Below are 26,611 nucleotides of genomic sequence, written 5' to 3' on the forward strand. Positions count from 1 at the left end.
AATGGGAGTTACATTGTCACATCTACAAAAAGAAAATCACATCTAAATCTACCAAGATGCACCCTTTGTCCTGTTTTACAAAGTGCATTTTGTGTTGAGTACTATCCTGCAGTGGAGAGGTGGGGCACACTGTTAACATTTTTGAAATTAAGCTCCCAAAGGGCAATTGGGAAGATGATTTAAAATTCACTGCTGATGCAAAAGATTTCTCAGGGTTTAGGAAAAACAGCAATGAAAAGGAAGTGGGAGCTGCCAGCCTCAGCGGGAGCAGTCATGCCTTCCCTAGCAGTTCAAGGACATTGTAAACCTTTCCCCTATTTATCCTCTCTACCTCCATGTGGTGCAGTGTCTTCTCTTTCATCGCGCCCATCATCCCTCAGAGCATTTGGTCACTTGTTTTAATATAGAGAAATAGCTGGAGAAAATTAATTAACAAAAATGGTAAACTAAGAAAGACACAATTATTTTATAACAAAAACAGAAATTGCTGTTTTGAATCCAGCGACATTTCTTCAGAACAGGACCCAACATTAACGGATTTCTCCCCACAGATACTGCCACACCTGCTGAGCTTTTACTGTAATTTCTGTTTTTGTTTCTGATTTCCAGCAGCCACAGTTCTTTTGGTTTTTATTTACTATTATTTTGTAATTGACATAATCAAGGTATACTGCTTATGCTCAAATACTTGCACTGAAAATTATTGTATGATTTAATATGGAAAGACACCAGTATACAGTGGGAAATACAATTAGCTGCATCTGACTTTCGATTTGTACTATAATTAGAGTGAAGACCTGGGTATCTTATATTTAATGTTTAAATTTAAGTCAACAAGCTTGACCAGTATTAGTTAAATATTTGTATATTGGAATGCTTATTTTTAGAACTGTTTATATTTCTGTGTAAAACATGGATACTGCAATGACGTCTACTGTCTCTCTATTTTCTGCAATTAAGAAAGGTCAGCCTGTACATGCTAACATTTTATAATTACTATGCTGATCTTTAAAGGTGTGTCAGCTCATTAAATAATCTAAGCACAGTGATTCATGAAAGATGAATGTTACATGTAGCATGACACTACTTAACGAAGTGACATTTCAGCAGTTAAGAAGTAGAGAATGGGTAGCTCATTCGCACTGTTAGTAGATCCTGTTTTGTGAAATTTCAATGCCCGTCTAAATTAATACCGTTTTCTGAATTGCATGGATCTGAATTTGTACAAGTCAGAAAGAAGCAAAAAAGTAAAATAATCCTTCAGCTTCTTTGGATGAAAATCATGGTTGCAAGATCATAAATAAATTTTCATTAATGTGTCATAATTGTGTGTTAGTACCACTGTCCAGCAACTGTGTCTTACGGTCACTTCCAAGTGAGTGTACATTTGTACCACTCTCTTAGTCGCCTTTGTCTAGAGTTCCTTCTTTAGCAACAATTTCAAAATTGCATTTAATGCTGCTGAGTATAGCATCTAATTTCACTCGCTACCTTGAGGGGGAGGTGTCATTAAAAAAAGTTTTACATTCTGGAAATGGTTTGTGTACCTTTGCTTTCTCAATGAAGACTAACATCCACCCACAAAATCAATCAGCTGATGTTCCATACTGACCATAAATACTTCACAGAACACTCATAATTGCACGCATCTGATCAGATATAAGTCTTTCATTACAGATGTCTCTTGTGCCTCGATAGTCTAATGTTACTGACTTTTTGCATTGTTCCTAATAACTTGTGTACTGCCTGTTACACTGAGCAGAAACATTTAATGAAATCCAGTTCCAGATGTTTTACATACCTTTCAAAGGAACTTGTACAGCTCCTCATATGAGCAGCATTAAAAAAAAAGGGAAACATTGTTAATGAATCAAAACAGCCAATAACGTTTAGGATATAATATGAAGTAACCCAATTAGGAAATGGATTTGGATGTACACCTCTATCTTATAAAACAGTCATTTCATTCTGTTCACAAAACTAGCCTCAGCAATTCTTCGATTATTTGTCCTTACAATTGCCTTTTACTGGAAATATTGAGAGTGCTTAGAGTCATAGAGATGTACAGCATGGAAACAGACCCTTTGGTCCAACTCATCCATGCCGACCACACATCCGAACCCAGTCTAGTCTTACCTGCCAGCACCGGCCCATATCCCTTCAAACTCTTCCTATTCATACAACCATCCAACTGCCTCTTAAATGCTGCAATTGTACCAGCCTCCACCACATCCCCAGGCAGCTCATTCTATACACATACCACCCTCTGCGTGAAAATGTTGCCCTTTAGGTCTCTTTTATATCTTTCCCCTCTCACCCTAAACCTATGCCCTCTAGTTCTGAACTCCCCGGCCCCAGGGAAAAGACTTTGTCTATTTATCCTATCCATGCCCTTCATAATTTTGTAAACCTCTATAAGGTCACCCCTCAGCCTCCGACACTCCAGGGAAAACAGCCCCAGCCTGTTCAGCCTCTTGCTGTAGTTCAGATCCTCCAACCCTTGTAAATCTTTTCTGAACCCTTTCAAGTTTCACAACATCTTTCCGATAGGAAGGCGACCAGAATTGCACGCAATATTCCAATAGTGGCCTAACCAATGGCCTGTACTGCCGCAACATGACCTCGCAACTCCTGTACTCAATACTCTGACCAATAAAGGAAAGCATACCAAACGCCTTCTTCACTATCTTACCTACCTACGACTCCATTTTCAAGGAGCTATGAACCTGCACTCCAAGGTCTCTTTGTTCAGCAACACTCCCTAGGACCTTACCATTAAGTGTATAAGTCCTGCTAAGATTTGCTTTCCCAAAATGCAGCACCTATTGTATTTATGTAAGTTACCTCACCACCATTATATATATTCCCTGTGATTGCTATCTATATTCTCTATTTCTGAACAGTACTGTAACATTTTCATTCCTCCAGTATGAATTGAAACACGCTTCCAAAAAATTAAAAAGTTTTATGATTTTCACCCTTACTTCTCATTAAATCTAGGATGCATCCCAACTAGTCCACATAGCATTTTTAGTTTGAGGACTATGAAAATTTTAAGTAATTACCAAGAAAGATTTGGTTGAATTGAAAATCACACAGGGACAAAAGCACACAAATGCTTATGTCACATGAGGCAGTTCTCAATAATCAAGAACTCGATCTATTTCAACTGGTTCCTTAAACTAAATGTTATATGTAAATAGACACAGCAGGCAAATCAAGGTAAAAGGGCTCGGATTGCAAATTGAAATTGTTTAGGTCCAATATTGTGAATAGCACAGAGACCTGACCGCAAAGAGATCAGGTCTAGGAACTAAATATCCAAGGAAACACACGGAGCAGGTGGAGTTGCCTTGTTCGTAAGAAGTTAAATTAAATTGATAGCAAGAAGTGATATAGAGTCAGAAGGTGTAGAACCTGTGTGCATAGAGTTGAGGAACTGCAAAGGAAAAAAAAGGCCCCAATGTGAGTTATCTACAGGTCTCCTAGCAGTAGTCAGGTTAGAGCAGAAAATAAATCAGGAGATAGAAAATGCGTGTGAGAAAGGCACTATTCCAATAATTATGGGGGACTTCAATATGCAGGTAGACTGGGAAAAATCAGATTGGTACCCGATCCCAAGAAAAGGAATTCATGAAATATCTATGAGGTGGCTATTTGAAGTATCTTATGGCAGAGCCCACTAGGAAACAGGTAATTCTGGATTTTGTGATTATGTAATAAGGCAGATTTGATTAGTGAGCTTAATGTGAAGGAATCCAGTGGGGTCAGTGATCATATTTATGATAGAATTCATCATGCAGTTTGAGAGGGAGAAGCTGGGATCAGATGTAATGAAATTACGATTAAATAAAGGTAACTACAAAGACATGAGGGAGGAATTAGGAAGAAAGGCAGAGGAGCAGCAATGGCAGGAGTTTCTGGCATTAATTTGAGAGGCACAGCAGAAATTCACCCCAAAGAAGAAACAACATTCTAACGCGAGGAAGAGGCAACCATGGCTGACAAAGGAAGTCAAGGACACAATAAAAACAAAAGAAAAAGCATTCAATGTAGAAGATGATTAGTGGGAAATCAGGGGATTGGGATGCTTTTAAAACCCAGCAGAGGGCAACTAAAAAAGCAACAAGGAGAAGGCGGCAAAATATGAAAGTAAGCTGATTAGTAACGTAAAAGAAGATTGCAAGAGTTATCTCAGAGATATGAAAGATAAGACAGAGGCAAGAGTGGACATTGGACTGCTAGAAAATGAGACTGGAGAAGTAGCAATGGGGAAGAAAGAAATGGCAGAAGAACCGAATTGGTACTTAGCATCAGTGTTTATCATGGAAAACACCAGTAACAAATTAGAATTTCAAGAGAGTTGGGGGTAGAGGTGAGTGCAGTAGCCATAACTGAGAAGGTGCTCAGGAAGCTGATAAGTCTGACAGTGGATAAATCATGTAGACTAGACCAGATGACTACACACCCGAGTTCTGAAGGAGATAATGGAGACATGGTTATTGTTCTTTCTGGAATCACAGGGTTCAGGGAGAGTCGCAGAGGACTGGAAAATGGCCAAAGCAACACCAGTGCTTAAGGAAGAAAGGCAGGAAATGATTGGCTAGTTAGCCTGACCTTGGTAAGATTTTAGTGTCCGTTATTAAGGACGAAATTACAGCGTACTTGGAAGACCATGATAAAACAGGGCTTCATCAAGGGGACGTCATGCTTGACAATCTGGTAGAATTCTTTGGAGGTGGTAGTGAGCAAGTTAGACAAGATAGTGGGCATGATCTATTTAGATTTCCAGAAGGACTTTAGACAAGGTGCCAGACAAAAGGCTGCTAAATAAGACCTAAACTAAAGATGATAAATATGATAGTTATTAATAAATCCATTAGAAAATTCACAGAAACTTCTTTACTTTTAAGTGTGGTGAACATTTGGAACTTGCTACCATACTAAACAGTTGGAAGTGAATCATGAAGATGCATTTCAGAAGATGTTGGGTAAGCATGTGAGGGAGAAAGAAACAGCAAGGTCATCTGATAGGCTTAGATCAAGATAGGTCAGAGGAAGCTTGTATGGAGATAAAAGGACAAAACAGACCAGTTGGGCCAGATGGTCTACTTCTGTGTTGTCATCTGCATGTATTTCATGGTCTATTGTTTCCGGAACAGTGTGGAGTAAATTATACAGGATCAGGAGCATTGACCATGAAGATCAGTCTGCATGATTCCTGGTTTTTGTGGTATTATTTTTAATGGGTGAGGTTGGAGTTTCAGGAAAAACAATGTTCCTAGACTACTCAATTCCTGTTTCTGTGTGATTTTGAGTTCATACTCAAGTACCATATAGAAATATTAATTGCCAGGCAAGCTCACACACATACTTCTTCATCCTCTAGCTCCCTGCCAATGCCAAATAATCTTGTCCACCAAAGACACCCTTTCATTCTCATGAACAACAATCCTCAAACTACATTCCACCTTTTCCCTTTCGTACACATTTTGATAATTAGTAGATTCTACCTTAAATTCCCACTAGCATAAATAATTTGGATGTGAGCATAAGAAGTATAGATACCTAAATTGGAGGTGTAGTGGATAGTGAAGAAGGTTACCTCAAATTATAATGGGATCTTGATCAGATGGGCCAATGGGCTGAGGAGAGGCAGATGGAGTTTAATTTAGATAAATGGGAAAGCAAATCTTAGCAGGACTTATACACTTAATGGTAAGGTCCTTGGGTATGTTGCTGAACAAAGAGACCTTGGGAGTACAGGTTCATAGCTTCCCGAAAGTGGAGTTGCAGGTACATAGGATAGTGAAGGTGGCTTTCCTTAATTGGTCAGAGTAATGAGTATCGGAGTTGGAATGTCATGTTGTGGCTGTACAGAACATTGGTTAGATCGCTTTTGGAATATTGCGTGCAATTCTGGTCTTCTTCCTATCGAAAGGATGTTGAGAAACTTGAAAGGGTTCTGAAAAGATTTACAAGGATGTTACCAGGGTTGGAGGATTCTTTTTAGATTAGATTACTTACAGTGTGGAAACAGGCCCTTCAGCCCAACAAGTCCACACCAACCCGCCGAAGCGCTATCCACCTATACCCCAACATTTACCCCTTCACCTAATACTACGGGCAATTTAGCCTGGCCAATTCACCTAACCTGCATATTTTGGACTGTGGGAGGAAACCAGAGCACCCGGAGGAAACCCACACAGACACGGGGAGAATGTGCAAACTCCACACAGTCAGTCGCCTGAGTCAGGAATAGAACCCGGGTCTCTGGCACTGTGAGGCAGCAGTGCTAACCACTGTGCCGCCATGGTGAGCTATAGGGAGAGGTTGAATAGGCTGGGCTGTTTTCCCTGGAGCGTTGGAGGCGGAGGAGTGATCTTATAAGGGTTTATAAAATCATGAGGGGTATGGATAGGATAAATAGACAAAGTCTTTTCCCTGGGGTGGGGGAGTCCAGAACTAGAGGACATAGGTTTGGGATGAGAGGGGAAAGATATGAAAGAGACCTAAGGGGCAACTTTTTCACGCAGAGGGTGGTACATGCGTGGAATGAGCTGCCAGAGGAAGAGGTGGAGGCTAGTACAATTGCAACATTTAAAAGGCATCTGGATGGGTATATGAATAGGAAGGGTTTAGAGGGATATGGGCCGGTGCTGGCTGGTAAGACTAGACTGGGTTCGGATGTCTGGTCGGCATGGATGAGTTGGACCAAAGGGTTCTGTTTCTGTGCTGTACATCTCTATGATTCTATCTAAAACGCTAGTAGCAGTCTTCAGGCAGAATACTGTCAAAGGTTCTTTAGATGGCATTGCCATTCCTACTAACAACATCCTGGAGTTATCACAGACCAGAAGATGAATTGAACCAGCCATGTTAAAAACTGTGACTCCAAGGAAATGTCAAAGGTTGGGAATTCTATGGTAACTCAACTCCTGTCTCTCCAAAGCCTGTTCTCCACCTACAAGGTCAAGTCAGGAGCATGATGGAACACATCCTACTTATCTGGATGAAAGCTGCTTGAGTAGTACTCAAGGAAGTTGACACCATCCAGATCTAAGCAGATTGTTTGATTGGTACTTCAACGTTCATTCTCTTTATCATTGACTCAATATGGTAGATGGTAGAACCTCGCAACACGTACTAACAGTAAATATCCAAAGGTCCTTTAACAGTATATTCCAAACTCATGACTTTTAACATCTATAAGGTCAAGGGCAGCAGGGGCTTGGGAACACCACCACCACCTGTAAGTTCCCCTCCAAGTTATACACTATTCTGACTTGGAACTATATTGTTGTTCCTTTAATCAGAATCTGGAACTCCCCTCCACACAGCATTGAGAGTGTCACTACATTCCAAGGAGAACAGCTGTTCAAGAAGGCAGCTTATCATGACCTTCTTCAGGGCAATTATAGATAAGCAATAAGTGCTGGCTCTGCCAGCTACACCTAGATCATATGAGCAAATAAAAAGAAAGCCCCAGTTTTCAAATTTCCACTTGGGATGTCACTTTTTTAAAAAAGGCTGAAGGGATTGAGCTGACAGGCTCTTCCCCATTTGAATTCTTTTTGTCAGACATTTACTTGATTATCATGAATGTAATTCTTAACTTCAGATCTGAGAGGGTTTATAAAAAAAACATTATGCAAGTGGTTATATCACTCAGAATTTTAAATTTAGAGAGATAAATTAGTAAACTTAGTAGTGTATTACTGGACAAGGTTAAAGATATTAACAAATGACTATATTTGTTTCTCTCAATTTTCTAACAGCCACCCTTAATGTAATTTAATTTTCAGTATGGTAACCAATAAAGGAGGCTAGATATGAAGCAGCTGAGATAGTGGACTAGTAATCTGCAAGCTTTATCCAATATTCCAAAGAATGTGAAATTAAATTCCACTGTGGCAGTCTGATCATTAGAATTATGTTTAGAAAGTCTGGAAATAAAACTGTGGGATCAGAAAAATCACCAATTTGCTGGATTTTTATTATTATCCAACCAATTCACTAATATCCATCAGGGAAACAAACCTTCTGTGTTTACCCAGTCTGACACAAATGTTGCTTAACTGCCTCTTGAACAGCTCTATTTTATGACTAATTTGAAGAAAATCAGTTGCTGCACCACTTTCATATGACAATGGTGATTGAACAACATATCGTGGCTTTGCCAGTGACGCCCATACTGAGAATGAGTTTATAAAAATAATCCACACTGCAATGCAGTTACAGAGCAAGTTTGCCCAGGCTGTATTTTCTACAGTAGCTTCAACATCTAATTACGTACCAGGATAGTCCCATAGAAAATAAGCAAAGGCTGCTGGCTAAATTCTGTTGGACTAAAACCTTTTGCCTTCTTGCCAAATATTTTGGTACTTAACATTTTATATCATGCATCACTCCATTTGTCTGTCTTAGATGAAAGCATGATAACATGAGCATGCCTGTACGAGGCAGTCATTGTGTTTAAATAATGAATGTTTTTTTCTTGGGGAACGAAACAGCAGGCAGAGACAATGTGTAAAATTATTCAGGAACTAATAAGTTCCAAAGGCTTACAATGGAATTCTAAACAAATAAATATGCATTTCAACAAAAAAAATGCAGTATTGTAGGGATAAAGAAAAGTAATTAGCAGTTGCAAAATATTGACAAATAAATATTCCAGTAACTTAATACTTAGAAAAAATGCCTTAGCACACAACCTTTTCAAGATTCCTGTTTTCTTACAGAATAATAGCCATAACGTTTATTTTGATAAACCTCAGTTGAAGTTAATTAGAGGCTCGTGTATTTGATTTTTGATAGGTTTTTAATTGGCTTATAAAGATCTAGAAAAAAGCATACTGCAGCTTTAAAATTCTTTTAAAATTCCTGCTGGCTTTGATCCGGTGAGGGACAGATTTATGACTGTTCAGAGAAGATGGGCTATGAAATCATCCCGTTGTGAGAGTGCTTGATGAGACACTTCAGCATATACATGAAGCTCCTTGTTCTAATGTTTTGTTTCTCTCCCCTCCCTACTACTTCTATTCAACTAGCCAGAAGACTAACCCTGCCAGACCTCAATACATCATCTTCATGGGATTGTATCACTCTAAAGCCATTGAATTACACTGTGCAGCAGACATGATCTGTAATTGAAGAATTTCTAATGGAGGTTGTTATGATTCTATAATCCATTTTTAACCTTTCACTATCTTACCCCTTAAAGAAATGAAATAAAGAAAGAAACTTACAAATGGAACAACAAGGCAAATGGAACAAAAAATTCCAGTAACTTAATCTACTGTGAATTTTGCAGCCTTCTGGTTTTTACAGCTTAGGAGTATTGCCTATTCAATATCTAACTAGTTCCACAGACTTCACTTCTGAAGCCAACTCAATTCCAAATGTTTTAATTGTGCAGCAAGTGTCTGAATGTCAAAGCAAACTGCTGCTGGCATGAAAACATAAGCTGTCACTGGTGATCCACCTAGCCTTTCACTTGCACATCAACACAGATCCCTCAGGAAAAATAAAACATAGTAATTTTGTTTTCAAATAACTATCATAAGCAACTGTAAAAGCAAAACTAAAGAAATATAAAAAACAAAATAGGTTACCATATTTAGCTGTTAGTTGTAGCTCATCTTTAGTTATAAAATGAAAACTATAATAATTAATCTTTTGCCATTAAAGAAGTAGGTATAGGTTTTTATGTAAAATTGGGAAAGTGTCCAAAATGAACTCTGAGGTTTTCTGACTTAGAAATAACTGAGTGAATGCAAAAAAGTGCCAGACTCTTTAGTAATGTCTGAATGTGATGTCAATTAAGTTTACATACTAAAGATTTCTGGATTTGAGATAAATGTCAGTTAAACTGTCAGTAGAGTGAACTAACAGACCTTGCAAATACCTCTCTGTAGGGACTACTTAAAAACTAATTCTCTTAAAAGCCCTGAAGTTTGACACTTGAAACTAGATCCACATCTTCATAGTTGTTCCACGTGTGTGTGATGTCCCTTGGTTGAGGTCAAGGCTGGATAACGTTAGGTCAAGAAACTAATGCATCCACTATATTTTCCATTTTAACTTTCCACAGAATTAGCACACATACAAGAACTACACTAAATTTTGTAAACAGTGACTCCAATATATCGACTTAGGCAGCTAATATAACTTCTATTGGATAAGATTTAAAAGAAGTTTGGGAAGACAATGGGCAGTGTTGTTCTTTGTTCAACGTTGGTACATTAGGATTGGGTACAGGAAGAAATGGTCTGAATACTTACTGGAAGAGTGAATATTTTAGATTTTCTGCTATATTTTCAGCTTTTGTGGGTGGATGGGGACAGAGAACTGCATTCCTTTAAATATCCTTGTTGACATTGTATCATCCTAAAATTTGCCACCCATATGGAAATATTCCTTGTTAAAAACTCAGCCATTTTCTTTCATAAGCAAGTATTGATCACTAATCTGATTCAAATGTGCAGCTGTAGTAAATGTCTTTTGGCGTGTGCTAAAGTTGGACTAAAAACCATACTCGGCCTAGATATAGTACATTTTTCAAGACTTGGGCCTATGGTGTGGGAAAATGAGCAAGATTGGGGTAAGAGTACATGGCATGATAAATGAGTGATGAATTTGCCGAGAATTTTTTGCCTGAATCAGAATTATGCATGGATCAAGCTGCCTATAAATTGTAAAAAGCTCCAAAATGTATGGATCAACAAGCCACAAAGTCAGAGAGATGTATATACCCTTTGGTCCAATTTTTCCTTACCGACCAGACTTTCTAAATTAACCTAGTCCATTTGCCAGCATTTGGTCCAGATTCCTCTAAACCCTTCCTACTCATGTACCCATCCAGATGCCTTTTAACTGATGTAATTGTACCAGCCTCCATCACTTCCTCTAGCAGTTCAAACAAAAGTAATTATATTTATATTATGTGCTTCACATAACGTGGGGTTCAAAATGGTTATACTGTGCTAAGTGAGCTGAGCATTAAATGAGCAAACTTTTCAGCGAAAGGTAAACGCTTTATTGTTTGGAGAGGGAACAAATTGAAGATCCTTGCAACTTTTTCACCATTATGGCCCAAGATTTGCTGTCAGGTTAACAATAAGATGAATGACATTTCTATTATTGACACAAAGATATCCAGTATCTTCAGTCAAGGAGATATGCAGTTAAAAATCATAATGCTGGTGTCCAAATTGCATTGCTCTCAGCTTTGTGAAAATAAATTTACAGTCTGTCTCATCAGTGAATTGGGTTAAATGGTGTCAAATGTCATATTTCTGGGGCAGATATAAACTAAACTCATCACAGAGAGTTATGTCTTGTCAGTTCAAATCTAAATTAACAATGTCATAAATGGTAATTTCTTCCAATTCCATCCCTGACATTGAGAATTAATTATTACAAGTGTAGATCTCATGACAAAGAAGCAATTTGCACAGAATGTAATGGTCATGGTTTCTGATGCCATAATCCTTACTGTGCATTCATGGACAGACAATGATGTGTAAATCGAAGTCAGATGGGTGGCATTACAGGAATACTGGAAACATGCTTTCTGAAATCAGCCCTAGTAGGGCCCGGGGTGGGGTGCGGGGGTGGGGGGTGTTGGTGGCGGAAGAAAAAAAAGACTTAATCCAATCCTGTGCATGTGGTGTCAGCCATTTTTAGTAGCTATGGCACCAGCACAGGTGACTTTTGATTCTGCATGGCAAAATACCAAATTTCAGTAAGAGTGTCTTGCAGCCTCTACCTATGAAGTGCAGATGTCCTCCCTAGTCTGCACGTTCCTTTTGAGTCACTGTCCTGTGGCCCCATGACCTTCCAGCCCCATTAATCCCATTTTTATTGAGTTCCTTTATAACTATTTATGTCCGCACTTCACACCCAAAGTCCATGATTTCAGAAATTTCTAAGCCGTTGTTGGTGTTACACAGAGGGCAGCTCTACTGTGACCTATTGAAACCCCTTTCCAGAGTTCCAGGTTCTGTCTATTCACTAAGAGACCCACCCAACTCCCTCTAATTGTACCCTATCACTATCATCTTTCCCTTAGTGACCCAGCACAATAAAGTTCATTCCCAGATTTGATTTGTCCACTTTCCCAGGGCCGCCTGATCAGGCCATGTCCATTACTGACCTAATGTCCAAGACAGTGATTCACCTCCAGGCTGACTAAAGTTGACTCCTGGATAGAGGTCTCCACAGCACTCAAAGGGCCTACCTATAACACCTAGACTGGCTACACTTGATTTAACTCATAGGACTATGGCCCAATTCCTGGTATGCAAGGACACAGCTTCTCGGATTCCAGTAAACATTTAAATAACTATGATCTGGATCCCAAACAGGACCCCTCGGTCTCGAGATCGGTCAAAAGAATCAACAGAATGCGGTCTGTACAAAACAAAGTTATCAGTTAAATAAAGTAAGGCAGCCTGACACAATTCTGTCCAGCAACATAGAGGTTAAAGCTTCTGTGATCTGTGGTAAAATTGCACAATTATAATTGAACAATGAATATGTTTAATATGTTTTTTGAGAGACAGTACAGCCTTAATTACAAGAAAAGTCCAATCAACTGCAATATGGTGACATGATTGACAGCAGGCTAATCCAATGATTTCCTGGGAAAGGGTTCTTGTTTTACGTAAATCATTATCTTATGCTAGGAGTTCAACGTTAGTTTGAATGATCAATTAATGTGTCAGTATTCATTTTATGAAAACTCTATTGTTTGCTTAACCTTCTATTTCACCTAATTCAGAAAAGCAGCAGTACAGGTTCACAAAGTCAAATCACAACTTGCAGCATTTTGTTGTGTTATTTTAAATTGAAAAGCCATTTTGTTGTTAATAAAAAGCCTACATATATTCGCTGCTTCCGACAGCAGCTAGGATCAAAATTTGAATCCTCAATAGTACCATGGGATTTTTTATTTCCATGTGAGAAAGCAGATGGAACCTCAGATCGACATCTCATCTAAAAGATGATACCTTTGATAGTGTTGTACTGAAGATTCAATCTAAATTATGCACTCAATTTCCTGAATTGGATTTTGAAGCATGTAATGGTAATGTGGAACTTGCAATCACATGAAATGGTTGAAATTTGGAGACTTGTCTCATGGCTAGACTGATACATACACAAGAAAGAAGGAAATAGAGAAATATGAGGGTTGATGAGATGAAGTATATTAAATTAGAGCAGGTTCATTTGAAGCATCAACACCAGTATTGACAAGCATGTGACTCTGCTTTTGATTCTAATACATTATGTACCTTTTTGAACTATACACTGGGATAAATACTGCTCTCCTGCATATATTGGTGTAATATTGAAGCCAGATAGGATAAGGATGCAATCATGAAGCATATTGTTAACATAAACTTAATTTGAACAACATATAAAAAAAATTACCACTAGAAATTCTTTTTTCTCCACTTGTTGGTTTCCATCAGTATCCAGCATACTAAAGGCAACATGGAATCCAGTGTGTGGCTCTGTAAGCAGAAGAAAATCCTTTCATTAACATTGTTTACAAAGCAGAAGTCCATGAGCTGGATTCGTCAGTATTTGGTAGCTTAAATCAGTGTGTATCCAGAATAATCAAAAGTGCAAAACTGGGATGGGTTGGGCACTGCTACAAGGAGTGGGAGGTACATTGAGGTCTGACATCAGTCATCTATCCCAAATAATTACTTTTTCTATATGGGTGAGTATAATCAAAATGACAGGGCAGACTGGCCTACAATTAACTTCTATAATTGTCGAATGTTATGATAGCAGGCAATGCCTCAGGTAATGTGGGTCTCCAGTTACTGAAGGCCAAAAGGGATTCTTATTACTTAATGTTTAACATTTTATAATCTTTTGACAGTTTCTAGCAAGTTTTCACACTGCTGTATAAGATTTCTTTTTCAAAACTTTCACACAATTCTTACATTTTCTTACATATATACCTTTCTTTAGAAAACGTATTTTCTAAAATGATATTTTTAAATTTAATCTTGTAGATGGGTTTCAGGAACGAAAGGGTTTTTCCTTTGATCTCACTTGTCTGGGATGCTGCTTACTCAGAGGAGGAAGAGAACATGGATCAGTGGCTCCAGTTCTGCCAGAGTTCTTTAACCCTTCCCTTCTGTGGGTGCAGGTGTGTCATGACCCTAAGCAACGCTTTTGAAGAGTATGCTTCCATCATATGATCTTAATGACAAAAGTATCTCAATCACTACAAATCAGAAAAAGTTCTGCTGTTCGTTTATTCCTCGTACACTGTGGCAACAGGTTCAGAGGAGAATCGAAGTGGTACCTCCTTGTGTTAGGTTCCTCAATTGTGAAGGCACTTTCCATGCTACTCTAAGTTTCAATAGTATGCCCACATGGGAGAGGTGGTATTCACTGTCAAGGTCTGCTCCTTCAGCGAATCTTTTAATTTAATTTTGCTCTTCAGGTGTGAAATTTAGGACTAAGAGGTACAAATAGCACTGATACCTTGAAGAGAAAGTGAAACCGCATTGAGAAATATTCAGCAATTCTCAGCTATTAAAACTGGAAGGTTTAAAGACAATTATAATACAATGCTGGTATTAGCCATTATGGAGTTAGTAACGGTTTTGCCTGAGTCAGAGTTTGTGGTTCAAGTCTTACTCTAGAGATATAAACATTTAAAAGCCAATATTCTAGTGCACGACTGAGGGGGTATTGCAATGTCAAGACATTGCCATTTTCAAATGTGATATCAAACTGAGGTCTTGTCTACGGATTTCAGGTGGATGCAAATGTTACCATGGCACGACTTTGAAAAATGTTAATTTTTATCATGCTATAACTCTGCCAAAGTTTTATTTGGAATTCTGGATCTAATTGAGGATTTTGATGTGAATCTATGCTAATCTGGCAAGCCTAGTCACACACTGTGATTAATCTGTAGTGGAAAATGGCAAGGTTGACATTATATGTGAAATATAAAACAGCTGCAAATGTATGCTAAAATGTAAACAGTGCAATAGAGGTTAGTGGTGATTCTGTCTCAGGTCATTTCATAGGTTGCCCAGAGCAGCAAGCACACTGGGGAAATAGATAAATGGAGACAAAGCCCCATCTTCACACTGAGAATAGTGCCCATAGCAATGTGCGGTAAGTATGCCGTGCTAATTAAATTGATTTAGAACAGATGTAGCTGCTCAAAACTGGCATTCATGAGGCGCTGTGGACCATCAACATAGTAGCAGAATTGTGTTCAGCCACAATCTAGAACATCACGATCAAGTATATCCCTTAGTCTACTATAACCATCGAGCCAGGGATCAAACCAATATGCAAGGTTGAGCGCAAGACTTGTATAAAAATGGGGAAAAATCAACCTGATGAAGCTACGAAAAAAAAAGGGGCTGACGTGTTTTATAAACATTGATAGCAGCATGCTATCATCAGAGCGAAGGAATCTGACCTCTAAAATGAAAGCTTACTTTGACTCCACATACTTCTGTGAGGCACTATTATCCCAATCAAATGAGAGAATGATTAAAGTAAAAATAAACTAATCAAATCCAAGTATCTTACCTACCTCCTAGATCGCTATTTGAGACTAGGAGACTCAAACTACAACCCTGACTTCAAGGTGCTTGCAAATAATGTGCAGTCACAGGTGACACAGTGAGACTTAGTGAGCAGAGGCCAAAATGAACATTTATGTATACTCAGCTTTAGTTTCACATGTTACTTAAAAATAAACTCTTTGTTCTATTTGTTTTCCCCAGAGGTAGATCCTTGATTGCACTTTAATTCAAAATGTGATCTTCTGCTTAAAAATGTTAAGAGACCACTGGCCTAAAGGTCAGTGTAAGAGAGTTCACCTTGTACACCTAACCTCCATTTACCTACTGGGCTTACTAATGCATGGAAAATCTGGATGATATGTTCAAAATAAAATATATGTTATATCAGAGAAATGCAGCAGCCTTACAATGTTTCAATAATTGACATTCCTCCTGAAAAACTTCGACAAAAGAACTATACTTATCTTGTGAATTATCAGAAGTAATTCAAAGTGCTTTAGAGTCAATGCAGTGTTTTTGAACCACTGGCATTGTTGTAGTGCAGGAAAGCAGACAACCAATTTGTGCACGATGATCTCCCAGACCACCCACAACCTCATCACATCAGTGGATCTCCCATCCACAGCCTTGAACCATATACTTCTTGCAACCCTGCACTGCCCAATTCTACCTCTTACCCAAAATCCATAAACCTAACTGCCCTGGTTGACCTATTGTCTCAGCCTGCTCCTGATCCACCAAATTTATCTCTTCATACCTTGACACCGAGCTATCCTCCTTGGTCTAGGAGCTCCCCACATACATTCGGGACACCACTCAGGTCCTTCACCTCCTCCTTTCGTTGCCCTGGCCCCCAATGCCTCATCTTTACCGTGGACATCCAGTCCCTGTACATGCCCACAGCAAAGGCCTCCAGGCCCTCAATTTCTTCCTCTCCCACCATCCCAACCAGTACCTCTCCACTGATACACTCATTCAATTCGCAGAACTGGTCCTCACACTCAACAACTTCTCCTTCGAATCCTCCCACTTCCTTCAGACCAAAGGGTCAGCCATGGGCACCTGCATGGCATCCAACTAAGCCTGCCTCTTCGTAGGATACGTAGAATAGTTCATCTTCCGCAGTTACACCGGCACCATCCCCCACCTCTTCCTTCACTATATTGATGACTATATCGATGTCATCTCATGTTCCCATGAGCAGGTAGAACAGTTCATCAACTTCACTAGCACCTTCCACCCCGACATCAAGTTAATTTGGACCATCTTGGACACCTCCCTCCCCTTCCTGGACCTGTACGTCTCCGTCTCTGGCGACCGACTCAACACAGACTTGTATTTCAACTACTAACTCCCACAGCTACCTGGACAACACACATTCCACTCCCACCTCCCGTAAAAACGTGGCCCCATAAACCCAACTCCTCTGCCTCTGCTGTATCTGCTGAGGAGGAGCAATTTCACTCGAGGACATTCCAGGTTGTCTCCTATTTCCAGGACCGCAATTTCCCCTCCCACACGATCAACAATGCCCTCCAGCACATCTCTTCCACTTCCCACACCTCCGCTCTTGAATCCCATCCCTCCAACCACAATAAGGATCGAACTCCCTGGTCCTCACCTTCCACCCCACTAATATCCGGATACAGCACATTATCCTCAGCCATTTCCACCACCTGCAATCAGACCTCACCAGCGATATATTTACCATCCCATCCCTTTCTGCAGAGATCATTCCCTCTGTGATTCCCTTGTTAGGTCCATGCCCCACTACCAACCCACCCTCCACACCTGACACCTTTCCTTGCCACTGCAAGAGGTGTGAAACCTGTGCCCCACAACTCCCCCCTCACTTCCATCCAAGGTCCCAAAGGATCTTTTCACATCTGGCAGAGATTTTCCTGCACATTCACCCACCTCATCTACTGTGTCTGTTGCTCTTGATGTGGTCTCCTCTACATCAGGAGGACAGAACACCAACTCCTGGAGTGTTTCAGGGAACATCTCTGTGACACGCACCCAACAACTCCACTGTCCTGTGGCGAACCACTTCAACTCCCACTCCATTAAGGACATGCAAGTCCTTGGCCTCCTCCACAGCTAAATCCAAGCCGTCCAACGACTGGAGGAAGAATGCCTCATCATCTTACTTGGGACCCTTCAACCACAGGGCATCAACATTGATTTCAGTAGTTTCCGAATCTGCCCCCCCCACCACCTCATTCCAGATCCAACCCTCCAATTTGGCACCACCCTTTTGACCTGTCCCACCTGTACATCTTCCTTCCCACTTATCGATTCCACCCTCCCCACCGAACTATTATAAACCATCCCCAACTACCTTCCCCCCAGCTCCACACCCACCCTCTTATTTATCTCTAAGCTTCCTTTCCCCCCTCCACATTCCTGATGAAGGGTTTATGCCCAAAACTTGCTCCTCGGATGCTGCCTGGCCAGCCATGTTTTTCCAGCGCCACACTTTTCGACTCCAACCAATTTTTCGACTCCAACCAATTTGTGCTTAGCAAACTATAGCAAACAGTAATATGATAATGACTAGATAACTGCTTCAGTGATGCACATTGAGAGATAATTATTGATACTGGGAATATGTCCTCTAGTCTTCTTCAAAATACTATCATGGGATCTCATGTGAAAGATGGCACCTCTGACATTGCAGCACTCCCTCATCTCTGCACTGGGGAGCACAAATTTTCATACTCAACTCCTTTGTTGAGGAGTGATGTGAACCCACAAATTTAGGTGAAAATGCTACCGTCTGAAGCTTAGCTGATCTGAATACAGATCAGTTGTTGCTCCTTGTGCTGCCTCTGTGAGACCAAAAACTTGACAAGCTTTAGGCAAGTCATCTTAAAACTTAAAAATATTTTAATGCTCCCCCAAAATTAATTTAACTTTTTAAATCTATTGCAGCTCATTATATGTCAAGAATGCTCCCTGATTATTTCTATCATGTAGAGTAATGTTTCTCCACACTCAACAAGGAACAAAAGCAAAACAAAAACTTGTTTTTTTTCATTTCTCCAATGCACAAGAAAATATGGGAAATACATAGCCAGCATTACTGGATAGACTGTTTCTTTTAAATAGCATGGAGATAGGCCCTTTGGCTCAAACCGGTCCATGCTGACCAAAATGTCTATCCATGCTAACCCCATTTCCCTGCACTTGGCCCATATCCTTCTAAACCTTTCCCATTCATGTATGTGTCCAATGCCTTTTAAATGTTGTTAACGGACCCACCTCAACGACTTCTGCTATCAGCTCATTCCATATACGTACTACCCTCTGTATAAAACGTTGCCCTCAGGTTCCCTTTTATTCTTTCCCCTCTAACCGTAAACTGATGCATCTAGTCCTCGATTCCCCAACCCTGGGAAAAAGACTAAGTGCATTTACCCTATCCATGCTTCTCATGATCTTAAACACTTCTATAAGATCCCCCCTCAGTCTCCTACATTCTAAAGAAAAATGTCCTAGCTTGTCCAACCTCTCCGTAACTCAGACTGTTGAGTCCTGGCAACATCCTTGTAAATTCCTTCTGCACACTTTTCAGTTTAATTACATCCTTCCTATAGCAAGCTGACCAAAACTGACCACAATAATCCAAGTGTAGCACACCAACATCTTGTACAACTGCAACATAACTTCCCAACATCTACACTCCGTGCCCTGACTGATGCAGGTCAGTGTCTTCACTGCCCTGTCTACTCCACTTTCAGAGAACTATGCACCTGAACTCCAAGGTCCCTCTATTCCACTAAACTCAAGGCCCTACCATTCACCATGAAACTCAAACCTTGATTTGACTTTCCAAAATGCAAGACCTCACAATTATCTATATTAAACTTTATTTGCCATTTTTTTGGTCCACTTCACCAGCTGATCAAGGTCCTGCTGCAATTTCTGATAACCTTCCTCACTGTCCACAATACTGTCTATTTTAGTGATATCTGCAAACTTTCTAATCATGCTGTATACATTCTTATCAAAATCGTTGATATAGATAACAAACAGTAATGGATCCAGCATCGACCCCTGAGGAACTCCACTAGTCACAGGCCTCCAGTCCAATAAGCATCCTTCCACTATTACCTCTGCTCCCGACCACCAAGCCAATTTTGTGTCCTATTTGCTAGCTCCCCCTGGATTCCATGCGATCTAACCTTCCAGAGCAGTCTACCATGTAAAACTTACCAAAGGCCTTATTGAAATCCATTTAGACTATGTTTACCACCCTGCCCTCCCCAACCTTCCAGGTCACTTCATCAAAGAACTCTAACAAGACATGATCTCCCACTCACAAAGCCATGCTGACTACTCCTGATCAAACCTTGTCTTTCCAAATGCATGTATATCTATGTCAGAATCTTCCCAAGTAACGTACCTACCGCAGATGTTAGGCTTACTGGCCTATAGTTCCCAGGGTTTTTTTTGCAGCCCTTCTTGAATAAGGGCACAACATTCCCTACCATCCAGTTTTCCGGGACCTCACACACGGTTAATAATGATGCAAAAATATCAGCTAAGGTCCCTGCAATTTCTTCTCTAGTTTCGTGCAGACCTCAAGTGTAGTTTGACAAAGAATTGACATTGGAACCATCAAAAATAGAGATTGCTGGAAAAACTCAGCAGGTCTGGCAGTATCTGTGGAGAGAAGTCAGAGTTAATGTTTTGGGTTGAGTGACCCTCCCTCAGAACTGCATCTGCAGTTCTTTCGATTTTTACCTGAAACATCAACTTCTCTGATCCCTCCACAGATGCTTCTTGAGCTGGTGGGTGCTTCCAATATCTTCTCTCTTGGTTCCTATTGACTTTGGCAAAGCCACCCAATTCGGACCAGCACCACTTTTATAAATTGGTGGTTAACCCAACAATTATGTTCAGGAAAAGGAGTGTGATAAATAACCAATTCTGTATTTACTAATGAGCTTAAACATCTAAAAATATTGATTATTTAAAAAAAGCTTATTTAAGGAAGAAAATTTAAGGACAAAAAATATCAATAACCACGTAACACCAAAAGGTTCCCTGCCCTTTAACCCAACTTACTTGTCAGAATTCCAAGCAAGAATAAGTACTCAGTATATGATATCAAACCTATGGGAAAAAAAACAGAAAGTCAACATTAATTTTTCTAATTCTATTAACAGTTTGGAGCTATTAATAATTATTTGATGGCATTTAGTAGCGGTTTATGCAAATAGCAGATATTAAACACTGAAGTGAACTAAATGTTTCAAGCAGCAATCTTTGATATGAGAACAGACTAACAATGAACTATTTACTTGCAAGGCAAGCATCGATAAACAAGTAATATGGTATGGACATCTGAGTCAGTAGCAAATTGATTGTTAAAACACAACAAATGTTTAGAATATTGGAAAAATGCAACTCTTCTATCTGTATATCATTTTTATAGTTTAGACAAAAATTAAAGAGTGCTATTTCAGGCTGGAAAATAGTTCAAAAAGTTATGCTTTCAACCAGGACAGCAGTCATGAACAGGACAATAATTGTACATAAAATAAATACTAAAACGTTGGAAAAATAAGTCATAATATTAATCAGCATTTTCAAGAGATTAAGTGACCAAGGTCTCACATATAAGAATGCCATTAATTTTCACATATAAAAAGTGCAACATATTTTAGAATTTTGTGCTGAATATTACCAAAATTCAGGCAAGTACCAACTTCAAGGAGTTTCGTGTGGAATTTCTCTGCATGAGCTCTAGCCAATTCTCACATGCTGCTCACCTCATTATGCAAACATCACAACTCTAAAGCATCGAATATTGCATGCTCACCAGCACTGGAAGTACTTGCCATGGCTAGAACCTTGTGGAATTTGCTCTGCTGGCACCAGGACTAATGCTAGTAGAAAGTGAGGACTGCAGATGCTGGAGAGTCAGAGTCAAAAAGTGAAAAGCACAGCAGGTCAGGCAGCAACCGAGGAAAAGGAAAGTTAACGTTTCGGGCATAAGCCATTCATTAGGATTTTTGCTGCCAGCCATGTTCCTCCTCAATTTTTCTGTAAGGTCAAGGGTCTGTGTAAAGGCATTCTATAATCTGTCTTGTGGGAGCCCTCCATATCCCATTGTGTTGAGGATTATACCAAAATTGCATTTATGTTTGGTATCAGTGCTAGCTGCTCTCATTACGAGCAGCCTGTTTTGTTTCTGATATTCCTCACACAGGTTCATGACCAATGGATCCAGTTACAAAGGGCTGATTGTTATTGTGACTGTGGTGCAACAAAAATGCAGAAAACTTTCTGTACTATCAATATCCTGGGGATTATCTTTGACAAGAAACTGAATTGGAATAGCCATACACAATGTGTAGGAAGGCTAGGAATCAAGTATAACATCTTATGACTCCCTAAAACTGGCCCACCAACTAAAAGGCACAAGGAGTATGGTGGAATACTCCTATATGTTTGGATGATTGCAGTTCCAACAAAACTTAAAAAGAGTGGCATCATTTGCTACAAAGCAGTCTGCTTAATTACCACCACATGCACAACCAAAGCAGAGTGACAACACTATGCACCATCTACAAGACTCACTACAACAACTCATCAGGGCTCCTTAGATAGCAAGTTCCAAACGCATGACCACTTCCATTTAGAAGGACAAGGGTAGCAGAACCATGGGAACATAACCACTTGTGTGTTCTCTTCCAAGCCATTCACTATTTTGAAATATGTTATTATTCCTTCAGTATCAGCGTGTCAAAATCCTGGAACATCCTCCCTCACAGTATTGTGGGTCACCCTGGACTGCAGGCCAAATGAACTGCAGTGGTTCAAGAAGATAGTTCACCACTCCCTTCTCAAGAGCAACAAGGGATTGGCAACAAATGCTGACTGAGCCAGCAATACCCACATCCCATAAAAGAAAACAAAAGTTTGGTGGCAGTAACTTTTCCTTTCCATTGTGCATGAGCAATTTGGATGAGGATGGAAGGTAACACCGGTCACATTTCACAGAATGAGTCACTGGCTCATTCTGGTAATCAATGGATCACGCTTCCCAATCCCAAAAACTTCATGTGACTTTCTTCCTTGTACTTCCTATCAACATCATAATTTGAGCTTCTGCATGTTCCTTCCAAACTCTTTCATAAAAGTCTTGATCCCTCAACATTTGCCTGAGCCCAACCCAAGCTTAGCCACTTAGCCACGCCAAGTATTGTGATGCACTGTCCCCCTGTTAAAGTATGGGTGGTGGTGACCATCAATGAACTAGCCAGTTTTCTACCCGAAAAGACACTGATGCACCAAATGACCAGTATTCAGTCTAGTTTATTAATTCATAGATTTTGACTGTTCATTTCTTGGCCACAACTTTTCAGTTTTGTTATAAACTTGCAGTAAAATGGTCACGTTCAGCTGATATTAGGTCCATGAATCTTGCATTAATATTTTGGTCTGGATTTTAATTAGGAGATGAGCTCTGTGAAGGAAGGTCATTGTCATATCAGGGAACTTGGAAGGACTAATGGTCCCATGTTGGGAAAGAGGACCTTAGTTACATGGTTTGCATAGGTTCAGATGATGGTTGGACTGTTTGATTTCCTGTTTTGATGTTTATATTTTATACCCTGAAACACCCCATAACATAACAGACTTATGAGGAATGTTATTGGTCAGAGAATAACAGTAGAAACATTGATTCCTATTACTCAGACAATGTTGGATCTGAGAGCAATGATCAATGGATATTTTTCAAACTGGATGAAAATTTGTAATAGGTTCTGCAGGGGTCAGTATTGGGTCCCTTGCATTTTCTGATGCATATTATTGATCTAGATCTTGGAGTGCTGGGGACAATTTCAAAATTTGCAGATATTGGATCTTGGAAGAATTTTAAACTGTGAGGAGGACAGTATGGAACCCTAAAACAACATAGAACACAGAGTGAACTTTGCAGATAAATGTCAGGTGATGCATCGAAAATATTATAAAACAAAGGACAGAATTCTAAAGAATTGCAGCAGCACAGGGATCTGAATGTACATACGTATAGATGATTAAAAGTTGCAGGACAGATAGAGAAAGCACTAAGTAAAGCATAAAGTATGCTTGGTTTTATTGATAAAGGCACAGAATTCAAAAGCAAGAAGGTGATGTTGAATTTGTTAGACATCAGCTGCAGTATTATGTACAGTTCTGGATGCCACACCATAGAAGGATGTGAATGCATTGGGGACAGTGCAGATGTGATTTCTAAGAAAGTTTCCAGGGATGAGAAACTTCAGTTACATAGATAGATTGAAGAAATTGGGATTATTTTTCCTGGAGAGAAGTTGGCAAAGAAGAGATATGATAAAATGTCTTCAAATAATGAGTGGGTTGGCAAGAATATATCGGAAGAAACTGTTCCTGCTTGTAACGGGAACAAGAGTGAAATGACACAGATTTAAAGTGATTAGCAAAAGAAGCTGGAGTGATATGAGAAACACTTTCTCACCCAGGAAGAAGTTAGGGTATGGAATATACTGTCTGGAAATGTGGTGAAGGCAGGTTCAGTTGAGGCCTTCAAGAGGACATTGAATGATTATTTGGATAAAAAATAATTGGCACTAGATAATGATGCTCATTTGAACAGTGAGTGCAAGCATGATAGCTGAATGGCCCCACCCACACCACCTCCCCACCGCAGAGTAAGACTTTTGTGATTCTGTGCAAATTGCTTGGATGTGTGAAAATTCCACTTGATTTTGTGCAGATTCAAAGACGAATGAGCAGCGAACTGTTTCAATAAAGACAGTAAAAAGTTCATCAGCTTTACGATTCTCACCGCTTGCATCCAGTACTCTCTACAACTTATTCCTTTCCGCCCGAATTCTTTCACTATTGATTCTCTTCTTGATCATCTCTTGCTCACTGTTTCAATCCTGGAACATTTCCACATGCTCCCCACCTCCCTGACCTGCTTCTACTTAAGTTTTCTCCACGTGCAACTGCCAATGCTCCTTTGCTGGCTTCATATTTCTATCATCCCTTTCAATGAGTCCTTGCTCAAAGTGGGGTCTAGGCGGAAGAAGCAGCAAGTGGGAAGGTGAATATGTGAGGGAGAATCATGTGTAGGAGTGGATCAGTGAGTGGGTTTGGGAAAAAGTTGTTGCAGTACCAATCACATCCAAGAAATTGATGGCAATCTGCGGTTCTGCAATAATTCCCATTCTAGCTCTATTACCCTTAGAGCTTTGGAACAAACTTTTACACTCACTGTATCTTTCTGTATCAATCTCTGAGATAGAGGGTATTTGTCAATCTCTTTTCTTGTTTTCCCCCTTTGTTTCACATTTCATACATAATTAATTCTAATCTATATTCAAGAGGGAGCTGGACTTGGCCCATGTGGCTTAAGGGATCAAGGGTATGGAGAGAAAGCAGAAATGGGAAACAGAAATTGCACAGTCAGCCACGATCATATTGAATTGTGGTGCAGGCTCTACTCCTGCACCTATTTTCTATATTTCTGTTTCTATAATAATTTCAGCTAAACTGATTCTTTGGCTGGAATTATTGTTCGTGCATGCACTATCAATCATTTTCTTCCTCTTACCTGAAGGTATATGGCGTATAAAAGTCCAGAACAGGATAAGATGAATTGCATTCATGGGTTGCTCAATAGTTACTAAAAATAGTTGATCCATTGGACAAAGCTTAGAAAATACTTTACTAAACAACAGGGTTAGTACTTACATAAATGAAGAAAAGATGAAAAATGGCAAGATTTTACTGAAAGGTAATTAGCAAAGTAACAATTGGTAAAATCAGTTTCCTGCATTGTGATTACCTAAGCCATCAAATATATGACAATAGTTAAATATTAATTCAATGCATGGCTATGTTAGCATGATTTGTAAATATTTGCACCTTTTGGATTGGCCCACCTACACCAATTTTCTCATGTTAATTTGAATGCAGAATATTTCAAAATTAAATTTGTAAAAATTAGCATCCAAAATTTTTAAAAAATGTATTTCTTAGAAGGATCCAAGTATTTCATATCTTTGCCAAATCAGGCAGCTCTGAATTCCACAGAACAGTCTGCATGTAATTCTCCTGAGAATTGGCAACATGCAAAGCTGCCAAGCCACTAGATTGAATCAGTAGTACTCCTAGGCCCTATGCCAAGGAGTGCCATTGCTTTTTTAGGAAACCTGTCCTCTTTACAAGGTGAATGTAATTTTCTTTGCATATCTTCTTGAAATAATCTAATTGTTCATTTTAACCATTTTTCCAATTGTTTTCATAGACAAGATTCGATTTTCACACAAATCATTCTAGCCAATTAATAAGATATGGCACAGAATGATTTTTTTAAGTTAAACTAGTTAACTGCAAGGGTTTAGTCAAGATTAAACTATACTTCCAAGCCAGCCTTCAACAATAAATCCATATATGACTTAAACAATAAACCATATAAGTTCAATTAAAATAATTACTAAAATTAAATAATGTTTGTTTGACCATGCTTGTGAATATGCAACTGAAAATAGAAGTAGCATCACTTAATCAAGATGATATTAATTTGCTGATTTAACATTGCAATTGATGTTTTTGTACAACAAAAACAGAAGTCAATATAAGCAATTTAGGGGAACTAACTGAGCAAGTACGAGACAAGGCAACATATTTTCTCGTCTGAAACATTTATTTCTATTGAATAAATAGGTAAAGGATATCTAAAGTTGGTAGTCAAATAGGCTAGTAAACATTGCATCATTCTAATTCTGACCATTTCCTATCTTACTCCATTCTTAAGTCAACATGTTGTACCCTGCATATTTGCATAAATGTGGTTAAAAGTAGTGCTTGGTGTAAATGACTTTTTATATGCCGAGATTGGCTTTTGATGAACTAATAACCTGTGGTGCATCATAACTGAACTGGCTTTCACCCTTCCTGATATCCATACATTTGCATTTTCCATCTGCAGTTTTGTGCTAGAGACATAATGCAATGACTCCCTGCCAATGCAGCTATCTCACCGC

The 26,611-nt window shown here is 39.4% G+C and overlaps 1 protein-coding gene across 1 annotated transcript in view; it reads right to left on the reverse strand.

Moving 5' to 3' along the window:
• Window positions 1-26,611, reverse strand: part of micu2 (mitochondrial calcium uptake 2) — a 452,585-nt gene that overhangs the window by 79,743 nt on the left and 346,231 nt on the right. Inside the window, exons 6-7 of the mRNA XM_060826722.1 lie at window positions 20,652-20,699; window positions 13,438-13,520 (exon numbers count right to left, since the gene is read on the reverse strand). Of these exons, the coding sequence (XP_060682705.1) occupies window positions 13,438-13,520; window positions 20,652-20,699 (131 nt within the window). The remainder of the gene's footprint in view (window positions 1-13,437; window positions 13,521-20,651; window positions 20,700-26,611) is intronic.

This window comes from Hemiscyllium ocellatum, chromosome 6 (genome assembly GCF_020745735.1).
Source record: "Hemiscyllium ocellatum isolate sHemOce1 chromosome 6, sHemOce1.pat.X.cur, whole genome shotgun sequence".
Classification (NCBI taxonomy): domain Eukaryota; kingdom Metazoa; phylum Chordata; class Chondrichthyes; order Orectolobiformes; family Hemiscylliidae; genus Hemiscyllium; species Hemiscyllium ocellatum.